General features: G+C 42.4%; 1 protein-coding gene across 1 annotated transcript in view; it reads left to right on the forward strand.

The window, feature by feature from the left end:
* Positions 1-6,821: 6,821 nt before the first annotated feature.
* LOC124795632 overlaps positions 6,822-12,080 on the forward strand; it is a 318,228-nt gene continuing 312,969 nt past the window's right edge. The window contains exon 1 of the mRNA XM_047259704.1: positions 6,822-6,889. Within this exon, the coding sequence (XP_047115660.1) occupies positions 6,827-6,889 (63 nt within the window). The 5' untranslated portion in view covers positions 6,822-6,826. The remainder of the gene's footprint in view (positions 6,890-12,080) is intronic.

The following is a 12,080-nucleotide window of genomic DNA, read 5'->3' on the forward strand; positions in this document are numbered from 1 at the left end:
CCACCTTCCCTATTGTACCGTCTCATGTTTCCATCAAGAACAAGCAGAGAATAGAACAAAATCCCTGAACGTTTGAAGGGAAACACCCGTCATATACGAAGCGCCCATCTCGTTAGTACTAGACAGACGCAGAATTAATTCTTATGGGAAAGACATTAATTCTGAATATAACTGATAGACCAATTACTTCGAGTCACAAGTATTTGACAAGTTTTAGGGCCATCACAAGACAATAACTAACAAAAGGATGCCGCCAAAGGTTTATTACATTTATTGTCTGGAAAACAGTTACATAAAATATACCTTTTGAAAAGTGTTTGGCAACTGATAGTCGACGGACTTTCAGGACTGGAGCTGAATTACCGTAGTTCACTATATATTTGTTTGGAATTTCGGTGCCTGAATAATTCAAGCATAATAATCGACAGAGCGCTGGAAAATTAAAGTTTTCGACTAGCCTACAAGGTGGTCATGTTACGAGTAAATTACAACGTCTCTCGTATTTTACTGAGTGGTATACCACCTTTTTTTCTTAATTCATTGTTGCCATGCTGGCTGACTTTGTAGAATAATTAATTCCAAATTAGTGTCAGATTAAGCAGTGCAGTAGTCTAATGTCATATAGCACTCATCCAGTGTGTCATGGATGCAGATGAAGCATGAGAAGCCAAAAATGTAACTGAACAACCGACTTACAAAGAAAGTATCACACGATATCATACCACAGCAACTGAAGAAACGTTATCCGCAACTCGCACAGGCCGTGACTTCAGTTACGACAAAATACGGGACACAGTTCCACGCCAACAGAAGGCACCGCTGGCAATCACCTTCTGGCCACTCACTGATACCGCTTCCCCTCAAATACTCCAGCAGTCACTCCAGAGGCGGTCAGGAAACAAAACAGTTCTATGCTAAGACAATTTATATATAAATAACAATCTCCAGAATGCATAAACGCCTGACGAGCTAAACATGCTTGAAATGGATTGCAATATGTCCAATTACACATAAAATAAGTAATTATAATAGCAAATTTCTGCCTTAGCTTGTGCGAAAGCAATGACAGAATGTCCACATCTCGACAATCTCTCACTAGCTGTGTAACGCTGCAGCTCTAGCCATATATTCACACCCCGTCACACTTTGGGAATTACTACTATAGTATTGTTCATCAGTCATTAAAGCATTTACGTCGCTCATTTTTACAGCATTTTGAATGGTGGAGCTGGAAAAATGGAGACACTGGATCTTCACCACAATAAAATGTCAGTATTTACTTTATGTATTCACCACTCAAAAAACCTGACAGCAAGAAGCTGATAAATTTGGTATAGAACTGTATCCGGTGTCATATATTAAGAAAACTCCTCAATTTTTGTTGTGGTTGGGTGAGGAGGGAATGGGAATGAATCATGTTGTGGTAGTCTGTAACAATTGTTTACCTACTTCCAAAACGAGGTGACAGTCTATTGCAAATGAAGAAAAAAGACGCTTCCAGAATGGCACCAGCATATGGCATTTCACTGCTGCCAGCGGGCGTATTACAGGCATGTGTTATTTGGAGTACTAGGGTGTGAATGCTATTCACCTACTGCTGAGCTACTCTTTCATGTGCAGAAAATATATCTGAGCTAAAAATCCGACGTCTTGGTAGTTTAGCGTCATGAATCAGCTACATATAGATAGTCTCTGCAGGTACTAGAACTGTCTGCCCATCTGTGCCGTCGTCTTACAACCCGGCAACTCTCACTGTGGCAGGACTTGCCCGAACGACAACTGCTTCTTCATTCATCATAGCAGCAGCTCAAATCGAATTAACACTGCGCGTATTCGCTGGTGTCAATTTTTACACAGTTTTTTGAGCCTACTTTTCAGCTAGTTCTTGGTCTCGAACTAACGTTTTTCGTAGCTTACCATAGTATGTAACGATCGAAAAAGCTGTTATGTGCTCATAATGTATGCAGTATAACCACTCAAGACGCTCCATACATGTGGTCGCGATTGTTGAGTCAGTGTGGCAGTTTTTAACTTACTTACGTCAGAAAAGCAGAAATAAATGTGTATGAATTCCTAAGGGACCAAATTGATGAGGTCATCGGTCCCTAGACTTACACAGTACTTAAACTAACTTAAATTAACTTATGCTAAGAACAACACAAACATCCATGCCCGAGGGAGCACTCGAACCTCTGGCGGGAGGGGCCGCGCAACTGTGACATGCCGCCTCAAACCTCGCGGCCACTAAGCGTGGCAAGCAGAAATAGTTGGGTCAGTTACTGATTTATGATGTTTGCTCTGCAGTTGAAGCGTAACAACGCTGTAGTTCAGAAACGCGAATAAAATCCATTGACTTATATTTTTGGTATTCACGCCCTCATTCGCCATGTCTTCGCCATGCTTCAAATCATCTGCTGAAACTAATTCTTCCTGCTCGTAGCATAACTGAAACTTGGCAACAAAGTGGAATATGTTTGGCAACAGTGTAACTGCCGAATTACTTACTGGATGATATGTAAATATGCTGACAAATTTCCTTGACATTTCCTTCTCTGTTTGATTGAATAATCTGAGTTCTTTCCTTTAAAGCTGTGACACCAGCGTGTCACTTAATGCTTTTGAGTCAAGGGAGTTCATTACACCCGGAAACTGCAACTAATCTCGTCTTTTACTTTGCATGTTATCAGTTCTAGCCATCACTGGAATATTAATGGTAGAGGGCAGGGCTGCAGTGGTATCGAGGTAACGTGTTTGCATCTGAAGCATAGTCTGCTTTGGGACACCGTTCATTGTCCACTGAAGGCCAATTTTTTTTTACCTTTTCGTGACAGAGCTACTGGCCGTCAGAACCAAAATCAGTAAATAAATTATAACTATGAAATGCCAAATTTGCATACTGTTTCAGTTTGACGTAGGACAGGAATAAACACAGACTGTTTCGAAGCCCAGAACATGTAATATGTTATTCACTCATGCTGTTGTAGGCATGCACGTATTACAGTGCTTTCTGTTTTATTAAAATATACTTTCGCCATTAGGTTACGATGATAAGCTGAATTACAGTTCTTCGTTGTTGGCAACAAATACCAGCTGCGACAGACACGACGCCTGGTAGGGTTTCGCAATGTACAACGATCTTCTTGAGCGACCAGATGTATAATTTTATGTGCATACTGCCCTTTGCTCGAGGTGATGTCTTTTCTTACTACTCAGCCAACAATTTCGTCTTAAGAAGTTAACATAAAGACGTCATAACTAGACAGCAGTAACAATACTACATAGGAATCATCAGTGAGCGAAATGATGACGTTCAGGCTAACATGGCTTAATAGTCAACCCTTTGATTTTTGTTGCTTTCAGTCAGAACCTGTTGTACTCCTATAGCCGACTTCTAAACCTCGTCTACTGAATGCAAATGGTGTGCTAAGGATAAATGGTCGCGGTTCATCACATATGTCAGTTATCGAGACTTCCTGAACGTAGAAAATGAGTCATGACAATACGAAGGACGTTTCTTTAAACAATAACATTCTTTGCTGACTTTTTTTGCCCAAAAGCACTCGCTCAACACACAGCGGAACTGCTCTGAGTTGCCTTGCTGTCTTCACACCGCTGTTAAACTCAGAGTAATCAATATATTGCAAATGTTAGATTTTTTCACTTTATAATATAATTAAAAATACAATAATAATAATAATAATAATAATAAATGTTAAGATATATGGAAATAATGAGATTAATTTTTCGGTGGTCGGACAAGTACAATGACATGAGGTATGCCTGTAAATGGTTTCATATTAGTTCACATTAGTTCTGCATGGACGAAATAGTCTTTCTCTTGTTGTAGATTTATGCTTACCAATGAATAATACTACGTCCGATCGCTCCGATCGTCATATTCCACTTACAAAATCCTGACCGTGTCCATCATTCCTTTTGGAATCGTATCTTGGTATTAGCTCCGAAGTACACAGGTGGGCTTCTTGGATTTTTATATATTACAGTACTACTTGGAATAATAACTCAATTTTTCTCTGGTGAAATACGAATGTAATACCTACTCTACACACATAAAAAATACAGACTTTTTTACTTATTCTGTCATAACCAAAATGGTTACCTCCAATTTCGCTCAAAACAACTTGCGTCTACCTTCGTTCATTAACAGAGAGCGAGTCCCTCCTCTTACCGAGGAACAGGGAAAACATCTTTTTTTTAACATTTGAAAATCAAAAATACATGGCGGTATGCGCAGGCTCTACGCTGGGCTACCGCTTTACCTTTTCTCTATGCCTTTGAAGAACTCGCCGCGCGGGATTAGCCGAGCGGTCTTAGGCGCTGCAGTCATGGACTGTGCAGCTGGTCCCGGCGGAGGTTCGAGTCCTCCCTCGGGCATGGGTGTGTGTGTTTGTCCTTAGGTTAATTTAGGTTAAATAGTATGTAAGCTTAGGGACTGATGACCTTAGCAGTTAAGTCCCATAAGATTTCACACATATTTGAACATTTGAAGAACTCGAAAACATAAAAACAAGACATGTAAAAGGTATATCACAACTTGCGACTCTATTTCGAGCATGCAACATCCAAGAGTGAAAGATAAAAGAACTTCAAATTAGAAAATGACAGTTGTCAAACACAATGATAGAGCCGCGTTCACCTGGTCGTACGACGCTTGACGAACTTGGCGAGTGGCGAGCTGCCGGTAGCGGGCTGCGGTCTGCTGTTGTAGGGCGAGGAAACTACCGAGCGTAAACTTGGCCTTGATACAGCCGCGACATGTGCGGCGGAATTGTTGTGGAGACTTCTGGTTTTACAAGTGGGGGGGGGGGGTTAGAAAGTAGAGGAAATTGGTTTTTAGCTCCATCAGACTGACTACTTTCGCAGACAACCGAAATACGATTAACTAAAAATGGAATGGTGTGGATTCGATATCGCGAATTGGTGGCCGCATTGCGCGACGTTTACCGCTAGACCAGAAGCATTTACAGCTCTGGAGCTACTCGAGGAAAGGTCAACAGCGGCGCGGAGTGACCCCGCTGTTTGAGGCACCACGTCACGGATTGCGCGGCCCCTCCCGCCGGAGTTTCGAGTCCTCCCTCGGGCATGGGTGTGTGTGTTGGTCTTAGCACAAGTTAGTTTAAGTAGTGTGCAAGTCTAGGGACCGATTACCTCAGCAGTTTGATCCCTTAGGAATTCACACACACACACACACACACACACACACACACAAAGGTCAACACTTTCTCCAGACACTTCTGCATACTACAGTGTTGCCAGATGGTGCATGACGCGGCCCTTTCAAGTCTGAGGGGCGATCAACTTTATTGGCCACCTTCACCGAACGACTTGGACTTAGCCTCTGCGGCGGCCGGCTGTCGATCAATATCTTTGTCCAAGATTGTAGGTACAGAACAGTATTGATGCATTACTGTAGCGGCTCGATTTCACGACCGCCAACGTTGTTAAAGACTCTGTACCCACGAAGCATGTTCTAATACACGCTGTCTATCCCAACTGGTGTCCCTTCAATTTCTAGTGCTGCGGCCAGGTCTTGTTCCAGAAGCGTTTCTTCTTTTTCTACAGGAGTCTCATAAACTGAACATTGCACACGACCCCACAATCCTGTCTACCTTACTGCATACCACGACAAGCAACACTGAGACTTTTCTGTTTCCCTCAGCAGATATAGACGCTATACACATCTGAACCATAGAACGGAAACAGTACGTTTCCAGACATAGGTTCCTATTCAAAATATTATGCACTAACACCCCTGTACAAGTCCTAGAAGTTTGTCACTGGCCCGCGCGGGATTAGCCGAGCGTCTTAGGCGCTGCAGTCATGGACTGTGCGGCTGATCCCGGCAGAGGTTCGAGTCCTTCCTCGGGCATGGGTGTGTGTGTTTGTCCTTAGGTTGATTTAGGTTAAGTAGTGTGTAAGCTTAGGGAATGATGACCTTAGCAGTTAAGTCCCATAACATTTCACACACATTTGAACATTTTTTGTCACTGGAATTTCCGAACACCTTGTATTTTTGTCTTATCAGTTGATGTCTTTAAGGTGCTAAATTAAGGTATGAAGGCTGTGGATGCAGGTTTTTCTGTCTCCAGTGTACCGAAGTCTGTCTATAACATTAAAAGGTACGTAGAGGTTCTTAGTAGAACATAGAGACAAAATTTCTTCCCGAACCAGGGTTCGAACTGAATACCTACGACTCGAACACCACTAGAAAGAAGAACGAAGATTGGATTTAATGTCCTTTCGACATCGAGGTCAGTAGAGACGGAATACGGCTCCGATTGTGTCAAGAACTGGGAAGAAAATTGGCCGTGCCGTTTCAAAGGAACCATCCCAGCATATCCATGAAGCGGTTTAGGGAAATGACGGAAAATCCAAACCTGGCTGGCCGTACGCGGGATTGAACCGTCGTCCTCCCGACTGCGAGTCCAGTGTGCTAACAACTACGCCACCTCGCTCGGTGAGCAACTCTGCAGAGACGTTCAGGAGGTGTCCTCTACGGAGGAAGGTGTAAATAGCGGTGTAACGTTCATCCTTAAAGGATTCACTTCAGCTTACGTCCTTGCTGCACGGATGTTTGTACACAAACATCTGGAAAAAAGGAGGAGATGCCGCGCTGTTTGGCGTCGTCACGGCAGAGAGGCAGGTCCGCGCGGTACGGCGAGTCTGTGACGTCACGTGTTTATTCGCGGCGCTGCGCGCCACCGGTGCGCCGAGTCTGCGGCGCTGGAGCTAATCAGCACGCAGGAGCCGAAGCGATAAGCATGTGCCGTGTGGTGTGCGCCGTGTGCCGGGCTGGCAGTGTAGCATGTGCTTTCGCGGGACCCACAACGCGGCTGCTGTCGCCGTCGCAGCTAGCGTCCTCGGGCTGGTGAGTGTTGGTGCCAAATTGCAGGGCCCGCTCTGTCTGCGGCTGGTGTTCGCTATCCCCTGAGCGCGAACCCTACTGAACTGTCGGTCAATGGGACCCAGTATTCGCAGGACCTCAGTACCCGACGTGTACATTTATCAAAAGAACGAGAACACCTACATTGCCGAGGAATCCACCATCCAACCGACCACCCGACCGACAAATTGGACATATATAGACGTTTAGATCGACCGACCGACTGGGGAACATTCCTTGTCGGTATTCGGTTTGTTGGGTAGGGAGGACCACCCGACAGCCGGACCCCCCCCCCCCCCTCCCCAATTCCAACCAACAAAGTGGCCGTGTGTAGCGCTGTCGTGCCAACCGCACGACAAAAGTTCGTCTTTTGTCACTGCGCGTGGGATTAAATGTTCTAATACACATGACAGTGTGCGGGCAAGAACAAACTTTAAAGACAAAGTTTGTGGAGAAATTTAAAGATCGTATAATATTTGTGGGACACGTAGCACAAAGAGTACAGCAATACAGATGCAAGAAATGAAGCTGTTTTTAATTTTTTTAACATATCCGTCATGTCACATAGAGAGAATAAAATTCTTGTAGACCTTCTGTATTTTTGTTTCTAAAAACCGAAATTCAGAGGACATTAATTCTTAAGATACACTTGCTTCATTGTTATAAGTGTTAAAAAAAGTCGGGACTAGTGTAGCAGGGGATACAACCCGTCGGCTTTGGACAATGACGTCACAAGTCGCCAAACGAGAAGCGATTCTTCTTAGTGTTGTAGCTCCCTTCAGTAGCTGATAAGTGTTTTTTGGCTTTTTTAAAAAAAAATCTCACGAGGTAGAATTAACAGATCCACTTTATTAAGCAATCAGCAAAAAAACAAAACTGAAACATAACAGCAAAAGCGAAAATGGTAAACTACTCTCTGGCGACTTGTGACGTCATTGTCCAAAGCCGACGGGTTGTATCCCCTGCTACACTAGACCCAAAAAGTCCAGTCTATATCCAAGTCCTCTGATAAGAAAAGCGAAGTGTGTGATCTTTTTTTTTTTTTTTCACAGGTCTAACAGTTGCTAAATGCTACTGTCGTTGTATTTATTAGATGATGCGCGCCACCACCACATGTAGTCTTTCTTCTTTGAATCTAAAATGAGTTCCTTTAACTTACAGGTCATCTTTTATGATACATACATAAACTAATTCATAACGTTCACATGGACTTCTTTTATTTTATTTACTCTTTTTTGCCATGATGTGTTTCCTCACTCAATTGTAAATCACACTGAAGTTTCAGGAATTATTTTAGTTAATAATTGTAGTAGCACAATAGCACTGAATCTGATGTCTTAACTTCTGCCAGTGCCTAGAAGTCGTAATGTAGCTAACAGCCTCACCTCACGGCTTACACCCTTTCTCATGACGGTGTTCTTTTTCGTTAACAATGGTTTTATGATGTTTAGCATATCCGAAATGCATGACTCATCCATTCTTAGGTAATTACGAAAATCATTGCATTTCAGCTGCACAAGTAATAGAACGTGGGTGAATTTCCTCTCGTTAACTTACATAAAGTTTCCTCTCGGCTTTTTTTGGCCTTATTACCTCTAAAATGGCCAAGGGAAACCCCCATTTTTGTTTCGATGCAAACTACAACTTAAGCACATCTCTCTGCAAAAAGAAGACATATTGTCAACGGATAAGTGATAAATTATCTTCTTTTAATTTCTTGCGGTGATAATCACAAAAGATTTAAAAATTCACTTTCCCGCTCGACCAGCCAGTGGTGACCATCAGACTGTCTAATCGCGCGTGCTGAAATCGTCGATGTAATGTTTCAGTAGAGCTCCCAATATAATTATCCTCAACATAATTATAAACGTAAGTGCCAGGAGGGATTCTTAATCAGTCAGCAAGAGTGCCTTCTACACGTAACATTTGTCTTGTGCATTGTCGAAAATGCATTACCCAGGACATTTGGATATTATGACGCACCAGTTGTCTACATATGTAATTGATTTAAAAACAGAACAAGTTTCGGGAAGAAATGATCCCATTATCAAATTCGTGAAAGTATAGTGTGTCTATCAATTACCACTATCATTTCAAAAAATCGTAACTTGGAAACTATTAGAGATAAAACATCGTGGTTTGCTTCCTCTTATGCGAGAATTCCAGTTCGCTCGTAGAACATCAAGGATGTATTAGCACTGCAGTATCGATTGATCTGACTGCTTCATTGACTAGTGTACGAAGGGTACAAACGCCATGGACTGGCGTTGCGTGCACGTGGTTCTTCATTTAACTCCACAAAAAGAAGTCGAATGGATCGGATGAACGCAGGGGCCATGCCATGGGACCATCACGACCAGTCAGTCCACTGTATGAACTGTTGATGTAGCTTTCTGTAGTTCGCGTGAGGCACGACGAACTGACCTCTGCGCGCTACACTGAAATACAGCTTGCGCTCTGTCAAAAAGTGCTTGAGACGCAGCGAGAGATCCGTCTCGAGATTATCTCCCCCTGGCAAATGAGGTATATGGGCCCTGCAGCGAACTTGTGACGTCACACAAGTTGGCTTGTCCGCCACAGTTCGCGAACGCTCGGTTCCGTGCAAGGCCGACGGGAAATCAATTTTTTCCCATGTTAACAGAATCTTCCGTCGGTTCTTGGTAGAACAACATTATAATAAATGAAAAGCACCCGTTTGCTTTTGTGCTACAATATTACTTTTATTTTTGTTAAACGGTTTTCGACTTAAAGGGCCATCATCAGACATTTACTGAAGATTGTTACCAAAGAAGTTACAATGTTTGCAAATAACAATGGAAGAGAAGTAACACGTCTAGACTGAAGCAGAAACATACAGTAAGTAACATCTTTGACAGAGTGGTGGTAATGCATTGAAAAAGTAAAAAATTGAACAAAAAATAAATCAAAATGGAGTAGACAGGAAAAACTTTAACACAAAATAGGAACAGCATGACTACATAACAGGTTCTATTAATAAACAAAACTAATAAAATAAAATTAGTACTTGATAAGGCTACATCAGGAGGTATAAAAGATGGAGAGTGATACACAAACCAATTAAAAGAAGAAACAATTATCAATGTAGCTACAGGACACATAAGGAACTTATGCAATATCAATAAGATACACGGAAATAAATAAATGCAAGAAAATGGAGGCGTCTGAGGGAACATAAAGTGAATGCAATATTTGAGAGTGTGGTGGTACTGCATTTTAACATTAACATTATATTCAAAACAGTGGCTATGTAACAGTTTACATTAAATAAATGAACAAAGTAAAATAAGAACAGTGTTTGATGAGACAACTACAAGAGGTGGTAAACATGGACAGTAATACAAGCACCAGTTAAAAGAAAGCCTTAACTATTGAAACTGCAGTCTATATGGAATACATAGACAGCTTCTATAAAACAATAGAACTCAATGGATGCAGGAAAATGGCAATATGTAGGAACAGACAGTGCGAGAAGTAATGATCAACGGAGATGATTATATAAAGTTTAGGAGAGGGGAAGTGTTGAGCTTTGTCTGATCATTTAGGATTAGATCTAGACTGTGAGCAAGATGTTTATTAATTTCCAGGGCTTGCAGCAGGTTGAGTCTATGGCCTTTGTTTTCTAAGTGAAGTGCATGGGGCACTGGCTGGTAGTTGTGACCCTCACTCAGAACACTCTTTCATTGTTGTTTATAAACATTGTAACTTCTTTGGTAACAATACTCAGTAAATGTCTGAAGATGGCCTTGTAAGCTGAAAACCGATTAACAAAATTAAAAGTAATATTGTAGAACAAAATCAATTTTTATTGAAAAGGTACCCATATCGAGAGCTTGCATGCACGTAAACACGCAGTCAAGAATTATTAAACTACTCTGAAATAGGTACTCGCTTCCCGCCAGAGACGGCTGCTAGCACTCGTTAAGACTTGCAGTGTCACGTAATGTGACGTAATTGACGCGGCCTGTATTTCTCATGGGCCGCGTGATCTCCCAAACTAACGTTACTTATTGTGCAGTACCGTTGTCAAAGATCTCGAGTATGCAAACATTGCACCTTTTCCTAGCCTGTCACCATTTTTATGTGCTCCTCATGAAATCTGTAATGAAAGACAAAGAAAAAAGTAACTCTGAGAACTGTGGTCTTTTACAGCATCCCACTATTCTCTATCTCTAATAGTATCCAAGTTATAATGTCTTGAAATCACAGCGCGACTTTATGGACACCCTAATTATGCCATTATCTGCAGTGCAAAATAGGAAAGCAGCAAATACACGGTGTGGCTCTGAGCACTATGGGACTTAACTTCTGAGGTCATCAGTTCCCTAGAACTTAGAAATACTTAAACCTAACTAACCTAAGGACATCACACACGTCCATGCCCGAGGCAGGATTCGAACCTGCGACCGTAGCGGTTGCTCGGTTCCAGACTGTAGCGCCTAGAACCGCACGGCCACTCCGGCCGGCCGCGTTGGAGACATGAACTTTTGCCATAGTTTGTGGCTTCAAGGTAACGATGGACACGCTTCTCTGGTGCACAGTGTGTACTCCTAGCCATGATCATACACTTTGCACTTCACATAAAATTCAGACTGTATACCAGTTGTGTCAGTCACATACGTTCAGAATGTAAACAAATGCTCTTGGATGCAGGTGGTGTGTACGGTATTCTTCCAGCCGATACTGTGGGTCTCCTGTGTCACTTGTAAGAAAGAAGTAGATAACATGCAAGTGATAGATGTTTTTTAAAAAAAACAACAGCGTTTCTGGGGTAGGGTGGTGAGTTGAAATGGTAGCTGGTTTACTGTTTCTGATGTTTCGTTCGAGAACACACATAAGTGTCTCACCTCAGGCCTGGGTGTCCTTATATTTCATTGACCCACTCAGACCCTTCATCCCATCAAATGAAATATTTATCAGCAAGTTCCGTCGCTATTGTGTGTCCCCCTTTCTTACCATTCTGAGAACAGCAAACTTAACGACATGTATTCCTTCGCAAAACATTCCTCAGTTGAGCTTAGCTTGCCAATATCCACCAAAATCTGCAACCTCCATGTTCTGTTGTAGATCTCCTCAGGTTGCTTCAGTCATAGCTGTGAGCTGCCTATTGAAAATTACTTTTGCACACCTGCCAGCCCAAAAGCTGCGGTTCGTTTAG

This window comes from Schistocerca piceifrons, chromosome 4, assembly GCF_021461385.2.
Source record: "Schistocerca piceifrons isolate TAMUIC-IGC-003096 chromosome 4, iqSchPice1.1, whole genome shotgun sequence".
NCBI classification, from domain to species: domain Eukaryota; kingdom Metazoa; phylum Arthropoda; class Insecta; order Orthoptera; family Acrididae; genus Schistocerca; species Schistocerca piceifrons.